At 32.6% G+C, this 15053-nt stretch overlaps 1 protein-coding gene across 1 annotated transcript in view; it reads right to left on the reverse strand.

Moving 5' to 3' along the window:
* The window catches only part of Mei4 (meiotic double-stranded break formation protein 4), a 182207-nt gene that overhangs the window by 112510 nt on the left and 54644 nt on the right, over positions 1–15053 (reverse strand). The window contains exon 3 of the mRNA XM_015506605.2: positions 12716–13251. Within this exon, the coding sequence (XP_015362091.1) occupies positions 12716–13251 (536 nt within the window). The remainder of the gene's footprint in view (positions 1–12715; positions 13252–15053) is intronic.

The raw sequence follows: 15053 nt of genomic DNA on the forward strand, positions 1-15053 counted from the left end.
TATATATATATATATATATATATATATATATATATATAATAAAACTATCTCCATTACACTACTCTACTAAGCCACAACTACCTAGCCTACATGATTTTCTATGTTTAAGTCACCTTTTTTTCTTTTTTGTAACTGTGACCAAAGTCCTGACAAGAAAAATTAGAGGAGGAAAAGTTATTTGAGGGCTCATGGTTTCAGAGGTCTCAGTCTATAAACCGACAAATACATTGCTCTGGATCCAAGATGAGCAGAACATCATGGCTGAAGGGCAAGGTGGAAGAAAACAGCTCAAGATGTGGCTCCAGGAAGCAGAGAAAGAGAGCTCTGCTCACCAGGGACAAAATAAAAACCCCACAGACACACCCCCAGAGACCTTCCTCTTCCAGCCACCCCCTACCTGCCTGCAGTTACCACTCAGTTAATCCCCATTAGCGGATCAATCCATTGATTAGGTTACAACTTTCATAATTGGATCATTTCACCTCAGACTGTTCTTGTATTGTCTCACACATTTTGAGGGACACCTCATATCTAAAGCATAATACCCTATTTCTACCTCTTTCCCCTCTCTAATAATTTATCTGATGTTATATAAGGTAGGGTTTTGAAGTCTGTAACAATCAGTGACTTCCCACATATCAAATAAAACCCAAACTCCTTGACATGGCCTATCCATGTTAAGAGGTGTTGTATATGAAGTTGAAGAAAACCCAACTGAAACCACCTTAAATGTTAACAAAATGCATTGACTCATAAGATTGGAAATCCAGAAACTGAATAGGCTTCAGGGTTAACTTCACCTGGCTCTGGCTTGAATCTACTATCTTTCTCTGGGTTTTATCCTTCTTTATATGGTTGCTTTTCCCTTAAGATATAACAAGATGGCTATAAGAGTTCCAGTTTTATATCATCACAAGACGATAGCCAGAGGAGGCAATAGAGAATTGTTTCTCAGAATCTCCCAGAGAATGAGAAGAAACTTTCCCAGAAGCCTAGAGGATGCCTCTCCTTCCGTCTCTCTGGCCAGAAAGTCATTGTTTTTCTAATCTTGGGAGGGAAGTAAGACTAAGACTATATAAGGATTAAAGAGTTATGGGGATAGGTATGTGGCTATGGAAAAAGAAATATATATTTTAATAAGTCAAAGGGAGAGAGTGAAAAATAAACACTGGATAGGGTATAAGGCAGAAATAATGGCCCTCAAAAGATATCTACATAAATTCCTTGAAATTTGTGATCTATACTTTTTTTGGGGGGGTATAGATATTTGCAGAGGTGACTAAATTAATGATCTTTAGGAGAAGAGATAATCATGAATTATACAGGTAGCCCCTCAATGCCACTGCAAATATCTTTATGAGAGAGACAGAGTGAGATTAGAAACAGGAGAGAAGACAATGTGAAGATAAAGCAGGAGAGATACAACCATAAGCCAAGCCACCAAAAGCTGTAAGATGTAAGGTAAGATCTCATCCTGCCTCTAAAGGCAGTGTGACCCTGTCTATGCCTTTATTTCAGATTTTTGGCCTCAGAACTGTGAGAGAATACTCTCCAGATGTTTTAAGCCACTGAAATTGCTGTGTTACAGCCGACATATCCATTACAGTCTGTATATTTCCAAAATCATTACGCAGCTCTCTGCCTTTTCCTCTCTTTCAACATGAGTACACTGCTGCCTTTCAAGTTTCCAAATACATGTTGTTTTAGGGATATATGGCATGACCAACTATCCTTCTCATTCTGCTTAAAAACCACTTCCTACATTAGACTTTCCGAGTCCCAACAATCCAAGCTAGGTCTTCCTTTTTATTCACTCTCATTACATTCTATTCAGTTTTTTTCCTGATACTTATTGTATCATTTATGTTTATTTGTTCATTTACTCAGTGACTATTTAGATTAAAGATGACTCTCATCATTCCACTACAGTATATCCAGTCTCTGAAAGTAACTAGCACATAAAAGGATTCCCATGTTCATGTCAGAGACTGGAAGAGTACCATGGTACCATGGTTGATCCCTATATACGTGAAGCAACATGTTCTACTTGAAAACTACTACTGATTATAAATAAATAAGAAGCAATTTCATGTTCATAGAAACATTTGATTTTTTCAAAGTCTCACATTTGATAGCTATGATTTCTTTCCTCAACATTGGAAATACAATCAGAAGGGAGAGTATTTTTTACATAGATTCTGAACTCTATGGAAAAAAATCAACTAAAAATAATAGCTTCAAAATTTCATTTATAAAACTTTGAAAAAGTTTAAATGTATTTCACAAAACTTTTTAAAACAGGAGGAGTAATACACTTTTTTAAACAGGCAGAAGGATATTTTTATGTAGACACAAGCAAAACCATATAATTTATATTCAATTAGAAACTAGAGTTACTAGGCTGTATATGCAATTATAAAGTTTCCAACAGATGCTTATTTATAGCCAATAAAGAAAACAAGGTGATTCTATATTATACCATAGAACAGGTCTTTTTTCTTCTTCTTCTTGCTATCTATAAACATAAATCTTTATACACAATAAAATCCAACAATTTACCCAAGCAAACTATAAATATTCTCCTTACAAAATTGAGAGAAATATCACTAAGGTGTTTGATATCCAATGAATAACCAATAAACAGAGGTCAGTTACTTTCTTTTGCATCTAGGAAAAATGTATATATACTTTTTAAAATTAATGATATAATTAATTAAAAATTGGAAATATTATGTAATAGACAAATGAAAGAATTTGTGAACATACATGTAGATAAATTCTTTAACCTGCCTGGCCTTAATTCTTTTCATCTATAAACTGAACACAGTGATAACAACCATTACACAGAGTTGTCAGAATAGATAATAATTTTCACATGAAAGTGCTTGACAAATTAAAACACAGAATATGAAGGAAGACTTCTATTAAGATCTTAGGAAGAAGCATAGAAACTTATAGACTGTGAAAGTAAACTGAACAAAGTCTGGTCTGTCTGTCCTTCCTTCCTCGGCATGAATACTGAAAGTTAAACACTGCTTTGAAAAATCTAAAAAATGTTTGATTTATGCACTGAAGTAATGCTCAAGAGGATTATTAAGATTTTAGTTTATGACAGTGTTTTAGTAAATGCTTATAAAATTAAACTATAACTACAAGAAAATTAGCCCAGATTTTGTTTTTTCAATTCAGCTCTACATAAAAATGAAAATGGGTCTTTGAGCCTTAACCTTAAACTCCATTTATATTTACCCAAGCATATCCTAAAACAAAATGGACAGTAGCTTTAAAAAAATCTTTGAAGGGGCTGGGGATGTGATTCAAGCAGTAACGTGCTCACCTGGCATGAGTGGGGTGCTGGGTTCGATCCTCAGCACCATATAAAAATAAAATAAAGATGTTGTGTCCACCGAAAACTAAAAAAAATAAATAAATATTAAAAAATTCTCTCCCTCTCTCTCTCAAAAAAAAAATCTTTGAAGCAAACTTAAACAATTGAACATCTTTGACAAAAACAAAAACTATAGAGGATAAGGCATTTTGGAAAGTTCATAAAGGAACAAAAGCCTGTGCTGTTACTAAATGATGTCTTAACTTACAAAAGAGAAATATATTACAAATATTGCTACCTGGACAAAATTAAATTAAAAAGTCAATATGCTTTATTGATCAATACAATTATGCCATGAATGAATTTCAAGTATCATTAAGAGAAATCTCACACATTGGTGATGAAAGATATCAGATTTCATGAACCATATCTTCAGATTTATCCATAAACTGACTGAAGGTGGTCTAAGCAAAAATCATTTGTGATCCAAGTAAAAAGTAAAATTGACAGTCATTTTGATAAAATAAAGAAATCACCAACTATAAAAATCTAGATCAGAGATGCAACCTAACACAACTGTACAGGAAGGAACTGGTACAAAGAGTAAGTGAAACTGTGACACTCAAATATTTAATTTACTATTTCCATAATTAAAACACAAAGAAAAAAATCCAAAAATCTCTATTAAGTTCACTGGTCACTGGGAAGCTTTGATAGTGAATGATTGTTAGTGATACTAAGAAATGATATCCTACTACCTGACACATGGAGGCCTGTCAGGAATGCCTTGATGATATCAGTAGGAGTTCCTACCAAGGAAGCCAGTTGATGGTGCTTAAAGTGTAGGTGTACACTGGCATAGAAAATAAAGCTTGCCACTTACTTCATTGTCTCTTTTTTGATTAAAAGACTTCACTGTGCTACTACCGTGAGATCAATATTGTGCCAAGCATAGTGGAGAAAACAGAACATGGTTATTTTCTGAAGAAGAAAATCAACAAGAAGTATTCACTAAGTGCTTATATAATGCCAGATATTAGGCTGAGCATATCATTTGCATTTTCTCAATGAAAATTCCCAACAGTTCTATGAGATTGTCACATTTCTTAACTCCATTATACAGATATAGAACTTGAATTTAGTTACCTTGTCCATCATCATATCCAGTAAATAAAACTTTTCAAGTTAGAAATCTGTGTTTAAAATACCTGAAAAGGTTTTTTTTATTTTTAAATGTAGACATCTATCCCCATAAACTTACTTTTTTATTGCTTTTTTGCCACAATTCAAAGGTTTGTATAAATTATTTTTATTTGTCTTAAGATACTTTTCAAATTCCATTTTGATTTTCTTTTTGACTTAATAGCTGTTAAAGAGCATATTGTTTACTTTTTACATATCTGTAAATTCTCCCATATTATTTATTTAGTTCTAGTTTTATTCCATTGTGGTTAGAAAAGACATTTTGAATGATTTCAGTTTCCCCAAATTATTAAGATTTGTTTTATAACCTAAAACATGATCTACTAAGGAGAATATTCTGTGCTTGCTTGAGAAAAAAAGGTGTATTCTTCTTCTCTTGTATGGAAAATTCCACATATGCCAGCTAAAATAATTTGGTCTACACCATTATTCAAGTAGACTGTTTATTGATTTTCTGTCTGGATATTCTACCCATTATTGTAAGTGAGGTATTGAAGTCTACCCAAAAGGGCAAATTAGCTCAGTATTAGAAGAAGAATAAAATAATAAAAATTAGAGTAGAAATAAAGCAATAGAGAACAAAATAACAAGAAGCAACAAGTATATTAAGAGCTTATCATTTTTAAAGAAAAAAACACAAACCTTTGCTAGACTAAGAGAAGGAACAAATAAGAATATAAAATTAGATATAAAAGAGAGCACATTACAGTAACACCTCAGACATAAAATGAATTTAAGAAATTATTATGAAGAATTACATCACAACTAACTGGATACCCTAGAAGAAATGGAAAAATTCCTTGAAACATAAAACTTACCAAAACTGAATCACAAGTAAATAGAAAGTTTGAACAGATCAATAACAAATAAGGAGACCGAATCAGTAATAAAAAATCTTCCAACAAAGACCCTAATGGCTTCACTGGTGAATTCTACCAACATTCAAAGACTAATTAACACCAATCTTTCTTAAATTCATCCTAAAATCAAGAGGAAACACTTTCAAACATATTCTATGAGGCCAGCAACATCCTGAAAACAGGGAAAGATATAAGAAAGGGAAAACATAGGACAATATCTGGTGAGCTTGATAAAATACAAGCAAATAATTTCAATGACACATTATAAAGATCAAAAACTATGATAATGATAATGTGTATCCTCAAGGATACAAGAATGTTTCAATTCATAAATATGAAACACGCAAATGATACAACGGGGCTAACAAAATTAACAACAACAACAAAAAACATAATCACCTCAGTAGGTCCAGAAAAAACATTTGACAAGCTTCAACACCTGTTTTTGATTAGAACTCTCAACAAAATAGAATATAGAAGTGTCTTATGTCAATATAAGAAAGGCCATATGTGAAAATCCCACAAGTAACATCACAATCTACAAGGAAAACCTGAAAAGTTTTCCCTTCAGATTCTGTAAAAGGAAGACAAGGATGCCCACTCCCTACTCCCACTTCTTTCACTACAGTTCTAGAAGTCCCAGTCAAGACAGGTATAAAAAATGGAAAGGAAAAGAAATAACAATAAAAAATAAATTAAAAGAAAAGAAAAGAAAGAAAAAAGAAAAGAAATAAAGGGGATTCAAATTGAAAAAAAGGTACAACAATCTTGTTTACAGATGACATTATCATACACACACACACACACACACACACACACACACACAAAAACAACCCTAAGGACTCAACAAGAAAACTGTTAGAAATAATTTAAAAAATGCATTCAGTGAAGGGGTAGGATACAAAAATCAATCATGTTTCTAAACAGAATTACTATCTGAAAGGAAAGTTAAAACAATCTTATTAACAAATAACAAGAAAAATAATAAAATAGGAATAAACTTAACCAAACATGTAAAAGACTGAAAATTATAACAAAAAAAATAGAAATAAGCTTAACCAAATAGGTGAAAGCATGAAAATTTGAAAATATACATAGATTATATTTAAAAAGACAGAAATAAAAGAAAGACCATCCCATTTTCATAGCCTGGAAGAATTACTAGTATTAAAATGCCTGTAATATCCAAAGTGATTTACAGAGTCAATGAAATAACAATCAAAAACTCAATATCAGGCTGGGGTTGTGGCTCAGAGATAGAGTGCTCGCATAAGGCACGAGGTTCGATCCTCAGCACCATATAAAAATAAAATAAAGTTATTGTGTCCACCTATAACTAAAAAATAAATATTTAAAAAACTCAATAGCATTCTTCACAGAAGTAGGAAAATAATCCCAAAACTCATATGGAACTGCAAAAAGCCCTAGTCAAAGCCATCTAGAGCAAGAACAAAGCCGGAGGCATAACACTTCCTGATTTCAAAATATATTATAATGACACAGTATAAAATATAGTATAGTACTGGCACAAAAACAGACACATACATCAATAGCATAAAATAGAGAGCCCAGAAATCAATTCAATTATCTATGGTCAACTCATCTCTAACAACAGTGCCAAGAACACAAAGTGGGGAAAAGACAGACATATAAAACCCTAAGGATGCAACAAGAAAACTGTAAGAACTAACTTAAAAAATGATTCAGTAAAGCTGCAGGAGACAAAAATCTGGATATCTACATGTGGAAGAATATATTGAACCCATGGGACACAAAAATCAATACAAACTCTTGGCACACAAAAGTTAACACAAGATAGATCAAAGACTTACTGAACTCCTGAAAGAAAATATAGGGGAAATCATCTTGATGTTAGTCTGGGAAATGATTTTTTGGATATAACACTGGAAGTAGAAGTCACAAAAAGAAAAATAGATAAACAGGACTACATCAAATTAAAAAGTTTCTGCACAACAAAGAAAACAATCAACAGAAGAGAAAGGAAATCTATAAAATCGGAAGAAATATTTGTAAACCATGTATCTGGTAAAGGTTAACGTTCAAAATATAGTTCTTGAAAAGTCTAACAACTCAGTAGCAAAGCCTGTGTTCTTTCTGGAGGCTTTTGGGGAGATATGTCCTTACCTTTTCCAGCCTACACGCCTTGGCTCATGGTACCACCTTCAAAACCAGCATGGTAGCATCTTCAAATTTCTGATTTGGAGATAAACTCTCCTGAACCCCTCTTTCGTTTATAAGGATCCTTTGGAGTACTTGGGCCCAAAAGTATAAGACAACCTCTGGAACCCAAGGTTAGCTAATCAGTATTGTTAAACCCTCCCACTCCTATAAAGCAATATAACATTTTAATTTAGTGTCCACTTGGCAACCAGTCATTAGTTGTGGAACTAACTTATTAGTTCCACAAATAATAAGTTCAAGAGTTGTTTTGTGGTTGTAGAAATCAGACAAGAATTTTTCTAAATAACTCAATTATATGTCTAAGATTAGGCAACATATTATGACCAACACCTAAAAGCTAAACAATAACTACAGATTTTAATATTTAACTTAATATAATCATTCCCACTTCTTAAAGACAACTGAAAATTAAAAACAAATATGCTAATTCTAAACAGAATCATAAACATTCTGGTATTGAACTTCTAAGACAGGGTCATGGTAGTACCAAAGTATCTTATGATGGATTGTGAAACAAAAATAGGTGGCAGTACAATGCTAGGGTTAGCTCAGGTTGTTTCCATGAACACATTTTGAAGTCTGAAAATATAGGAAACTTCAGAAAAATGCATGTGTATATGAGAGATGAAAGGTCAGGATGTCAATCAAATAAAAGGTATTAAAGACCTAAAAAGTACACACTTCTGACTGGGATGCAAGTACACAGGCTAGCTGTGAAGGTGCCATCCTGGGATCCTGCAAGTAGAAGACAATGCAACCCCAGGTTAAATGAAGGCAGCTTCTTAGGACTCCAAGAGGAGGACTTGTGCAGATACCCTTTAGTTGTGTGATTTCAAGATAAATGTTTTTACCTGAAAATGCCATGATTTTATTCTCTTTTATTGCTGAGTAATATTTAATTGTGTATATATGCCATATTTTTTATCCATTCATCTATTGAAGGGCATCTAGGTTGGTTTCATAGTTTAACTATTAAGAATTGTGCTGCTATAAACATTGATGTGGCTGTGTCCCTGTAGTATGCTGTTTTTAAGTCCTTTGGATATAGACCAAGGAGAGGGATAGCTGAGTCAAATGATGGTTCCATTTCCAATTTTCCAAGGAATCTCCATACTGTTTTCCATAGTGAATGCACCAATTTGTAGTCCCACCAGCAGTGTATGATTAGAGAAGATAATGCTAAGTGAAGTTAGTCAATCCCAAAAAATCAAATGCTGGATGTTTTCTCTGATATAAGGAGGCTGATTCATAGTGGGGTAGAGAGGCGGAGCATGGGAGGAATAGATGAACTCTAGATAGGGCAGAAGGGTGAAACCAGAAGGGAGAGGGCATGGGATTAGAAATGATGGTGGAATGTGACGGTCATTATTATACAAAGTACATGTATGAAGACACGAATTAGTGTGAATATGCTTTGTATACTACCAGAGATAAGAAAAATTGTGCTCTATATGTGTAATAAGAATTGTAATGCATTCTGCTGTTATATATAATTAAAAATAATTTTTAAAAAGATACATGTTTTTAATATATCATTGTAGATTAATTCTTCCAGTCCCACACTATTGGTTATCCTCAAACTATAAAACAGACATAGGACTGAGATAACAATTCCTAAGTTATTTACTGTTTAAGAAACATAATACTAATAATATTAAGTACTAACATTTAAAAAATAGGATTTACCTAAAACTGAGAAAGCACAATTAACATATTTTCTCTGAAGCATATTAATAATTTCAACCAAGCTAATATTAGGGAATTATTCAAAACCATCTCAGGACATTTCATTCTAACCTCCTACCCCTTCAAAATGCAGCTCCAACAATTGATATTTACAATGATACCTTTAGGTTTTTGAAAGATACTAAATGGTTCTTCATCATTAAATAAAAATAAGTCACAGTCAGAATAATTTTACTACTCAGTTTACTGAGAGTACGCTGTTGAAGACACTATATTTAAAATTTTATAATTAAATTAAAATATATGAAATACCTCTGTCAGAATATTCAAGTATTCATACTATCTTTCTCCTATCCCATTGCTCAAAAATAAGTTTACTTCAATAGAATCAACAGCATGGTTCAAGTTTTTATATAATTTAATTAATATAATTTAATTAAAACTTTCTAATATATGGGAACAAGGATTATAAGAAATCCATTGTTTTCTAAACACTGAAATTTTGTTTTAATCTATCAAGTGTAATCTCAATGAAAATACAAAATAGAAGCTATACTGTATTTCATATCAGAATTTATTATTTCTTGAGGCTTTGCTCTTTGATTGAGAAAAGCTATAAAAGAAAAAAAATTCATAAAGGGAAAGTATCATTCAATTTTCCAGTAAATAATTAAGATTTATGTACATCTCTGGATAAAAATGATGTTGATAATGATGATGGTAGGAATGACAATGACAAATATTTGAATAATTTAGCCTAAGATGCTTTTTCTGAGGAAGGAAAAAAATCAGAGGAAATACTATTAAAATTCATTTATTAATTATCATCCTAATTGTAAATGAAGTGAAAAATTTTACTTTCTCTGAATGCAACAATAACCTTTCCCAGAAAGCCATTCATGCTCTTGTTGATAATACGCTGACCACTATTCAGCAATGGCTGGCACAGTGGCAAATGATATGGAAAACAAATGCTTCAAAACTATTCATATCATCACAAGATTCTTCTGCACATTCTGGTGTTAAATCACATCAACCTTCACAACTTGTAGGAAAGAGAGCCTAGACTGAAAAAGCATCATCCAGTGACTCTCACAAGGAATATAAACACCAATATCAGCAAATCACACAAAACCAGTGTAAGGTAGTCTTAAGAAAACAAAAATAAATACTAAAATTATTAAAGGATATTAATATACTAAAACAATTAAGGGATATTAATTATTTGATATCTTACTGATGGCCAAGAAATATATTGTATATCTGTTGATTTGAATGTGTTTCTTAAAACTTCATGTATTGGAAACTTAATTTCCAAATTAAATTTTTTAATGGTATTTGGAGGTCGGGCCTTAGAAAGTAACAAGATTTGAGAGAGCAGAGCGAAGACCTCTTGCTCTGCCTCACCACATGACGCCCTCTGCACTATGTTATGATGCAGCAAGAATGTCCTCACCAGATGACAAGCAGAGGCTGGGGCCATGCTCTTGGATCTAGTAGCCTTCAAAACTATGAACTAAAGTAAACATTTTTCTTTATAAATTACCTTCTCTATGTTATTATGCTATAGCAACAGAAAACAGAATAAGATAATATCTTGATACAACTATAGAAAACAAGATATTTAATTCTTGATTGATTATGGTCTAGCAGAAAAAGATTTTACTTTCCCAGACAGAAAATTCAATATCTTTCACCAAATGCCAAAAGCATGATCAAACATTTTTCTAAAATATTGATCAAATTATACTTTAATAGAGACAGAGAGAACAGATGTACGTGCAACAAATTAGTTTATCAACTCAAATTTTATCAGAGTTCTAAAAATTCATTGTACAAAAACTGAGCATTAAATCATGACACTGAGGACAAGCAATAATGATGTAACAAGAAACAAAGTACAATAAGTTTTGTTTTTTTTTTTACTACAGGGAAATACATTGAATAGATTAGACATTTTAGGCTTTGCTTTGATATTTCCAGTAGTCAATTTAAAAGTGTTAAATAGAATTTTCCCAAGGATGAGATAGTAAAAGAAGATAGAAAGTAGTATGAAACTCTCCACTATGTCTCAATAGTCAAAAAGTAGTATGAAACTCTCCAATATCTCAGAACAACTTCAGACTACCTCAGTGTCTCTTATTGAAAGCATCCCTGAGTCAACCTTTTTTATGTCAAGTAAATAAGTAAAAAAAAATCAAATTAATACATGATAATGTCTTATATTCTGTGTTCCCAGTTAATTTATTCAATTATCCCACATTTATAGAGGGTCCATAAAGCATTATGCCACTTACAAATTTATGGTGTAGATATGCATATGTTAAAGACCCATATGTTAAAGGCTTGGTCACCAGCATGTGGAACTACTGGGAGGTGATGGGACATTTAGCAAGTGGGCCTAACAAAGGAAGTTAGTACAGTAGAGACATATTTCTACTGTATGTGGAGATGTAAATCGGTACAGCCACTATGAAAATCAGTATAGTTTCCTCAAAAGATTAGGAATGGAACTACCATATGATCTAGCTATACTACTCCTCAGTATTTAGCAAAAAATTAAAGTCAGCATACTTTAGAGATGGATGTTTACTGCAGCACAATTCACAATACCAAGTTACAAATCAGCCTATGTGTCCATCAACCAATGAATGTTTATAAAAAAGTTTTATATATATATATATATATATATATATATATATATATATAGAGAGAGAGAGAGAGAGAGAGAGAGAGAGAGAGAGAGAGACACAGACAGACAATGGTACACTATTATAGGCATAAATAAAAATGAAATCATGTTATCTGCAGGAAAATGAATGGAAGTAAAGAACATCATATTGAATGAAATAAGCCAGACTCAGAAAGTCAAGAGTCTTATATCGTCTCATATATGGAATGCTAGAGAGAAAAAAAATTTTAAAAGGCACCTCATGAAAATAGAATTGAGAGCACTAGGGAAGAAGAAGGGAAACAAGGAGAGCAAGGAGGTAAGTATAAGGGGAGGTACTGGACAATGAAACTCACCAAATTTTATATATATACATAATGCATATATATATGAATATATGTATATATGTATGTACGTATGAATATGCCACAATGAAACCAACTACTTTGCATAATTACTATACTTACTATATTATAATTACTAGACCAATAAAATATTGAAACATAGTATAAAATATTACTTTAAAATAATTTTTCAAAAGTAGAGAAGCTTGAAGCAGAAGCATCTGTAGAGAATTATACCATAGTAATAAGAATCCAGAGATAGAAACATGACAACAGATATGAGCTGCAGATGGGTGCAGAAGAAGCCTAACTTCAGACTCTGACCACAAGGCTACAGGACAACAGTGCACATTATCCAAAGGGAATGTTCAAGAAAATTACTAACATCTTATGTCATGAATGGGAGAGATGTATTACTTACCCGGTTGATATGGTTGTTCCCTAAAATAACCTGTAGTAGTGTTTTCTCAAATTCTTCCAACTTCTTGTAACACTTTTTTAAAATATAATTAGATAAGTTATAATCACTGGTCAGTTTAGCTAAAGTACCAACAGCTTCTGTCCAAAAGCTTGAAAAGGGAAGTTTGGGATTACGATAAAAAGCAATCAGGCCATCCAGCAACTGACAAACAGAATCAGAGACTATGGAAAAGTCTTTTTCAAAGTGGGTTAAATCTGTTTTCAGACTACCTGATTCTGTCAAGTTCTTTAGTCCAAGCAGATGCTGTAAGAACTGCATGTGAGAAAACAAAGGATTTTCTGGGGCAGCACCAGGTCTTTTCACCAGAGGTAGTAGTGGAAAAAGTGGGGGTGTGCAGCTCTCCACAAAATGTGGGGATAGTTCCAAAGACTCAGTTCTCTGTTCACTTGATAAATCACACCCAGAATCTTCCATCGTAGTTAATGTACTTTCAGAACTTCCATGTTCCTGAGCCGGCAACAGGGAAGATAAGTTCCCTAAAACAGAAAGGAATAGGAGAGTTATCTCCTTATAACTAAAATTTCTTCATATAAAAACTAGACACTGATTTTTCTAACTTAAAATACTAAATGAAATATATAAATACATATTAAACATTTAACAAATAGTAGTATAAAAAAATGAGTAGAGGGAAACCTGTAACAGAAATTGCTCAGGCTGACTGCAGGAAAGGTCTCTTCTTCACAACTGAAAAGCAATGGTGATTTGCCTTGTGTTCCAGTTACTAGCTCTCATATAACTACATGCCATGCTCAAAAGATATAACAGAGGGGGAAAAAGGCTGCAAGAACCAAAGGGGGTCACAGTGTGGTACAGATTCCAATAGGTGATCACAAAGTAACAGGTGTATCCAAACACCGAAATTTGTTTAGAATATTGAGAAGTTAAGAGCATTAGAAAGCCCTGCCTGGTTTGATCTGTGTATCCTGGAATTAGTGATGCTAGAACTACATATAATATAAAGCAGAGTATAAATTCAAAATAAAAGTTAGGAAAATGAAAAATACAAAAGAATTCCATAACCAAAGGTAAGTACAAAAACACAGATTTAACAAAGGAAAACACGGTATTGTATACAGTGTTTATATCAGGATTCCTACATATTTTGATGTTACTTCTACAGAAAGTACAACATTAAGATATAGAAATATGTAGAGGCCAAATAACATAAGATCATTTATGACATATTAAGAACCTTAGAATTTATCCTGTAGGGTGTAGAGTAAATTTCAAACTTGAATTGTGTAAGATTCCTTTGGAAAATTTATACACATACACATATACACACATCCAAATTTTAAAAAATACCAATAATATCTATATCTATATATGTGTGTATATATGCAGTTAAAACTAAGCACAATAAATTTAGGTCATTCTTAAAGAGACAAACCATCATAAACACAAATTATGTAAAATGGTATTGGTTATAATTTTAAGTGATTATCAGTAACATGTACAAACTCAACTGAAACCAACTGAAAATTCTCATTGAACATTCTAAAGCACACACATATACCTAAGAAACCATGCACAAGAAATATCTCAGTCAGCAATATAAGGAGGATCAGGAATGAAGTATAAAAGGTCTAAGTCTGGAAAGTGAAATGGCATGATTTTCAATAATCAAATCTAGTGAATACCTAGATTTGATATTCACTCGGGTTTCATATGAGAAGTTAGGAAAACAGGATCAAAGAAGGATGCTGAAGAGTATGAATATTTTAGAACTCAGTGGAGAAAGAACAGTCATTAAAGAGACAGAGAATAAACAGTTAAAAAGGTATAAGAAGAATACATAAGAATACATCACGAAAATCAAGAAAACAATATTAATGAGAATGACAAGAAGAAAAGAAGTCCAACTACAAAGTGTTGAAAAAAACATCTGTTGGAATTCAAAGTAGAAAACCATCAATGATCTTATCCATAGCAGCTTTATCTATAGTAAACTTTGGTCAGTCAGGATGGCAAACAGAGGATGGAGAGCAGTGGACTTAGAAGAGTGAATGGAAAGAAAGTAGGTGTAAGAGCAGCCAACTCTTCTGAGGATTTGTATCAGGAGAGCATAAAATAGTAACATCAAACAAGCATTGCTCAAGTTGGAAGAAACTTGAACAATCATAGATGAAAAAGAAAAAAATAATGGAGAGTGAGAGGTTGGAGATATGAGGGAAAATAAAAATGGCAGGTGAGACATGGGCTGGAGAAGGTGAGACAAGCCAAGGGCTCCAGTGAATGGGATGGGCTCAATAATTTGGAAGTATATTTTTTCGTC

The sequence above is a fragment of the Marmota marmota genome, unplaced genomic scaffold (assembly GCF_001458135.2).
Source record: "Marmota marmota marmota unplaced genomic scaffold, marMar, whole genome shotgun sequence".
Lineage (NCBI taxonomy): Eukaryota > Metazoa > Chordata > Mammalia > Rodentia > Sciuridae > Marmota > Marmota marmota.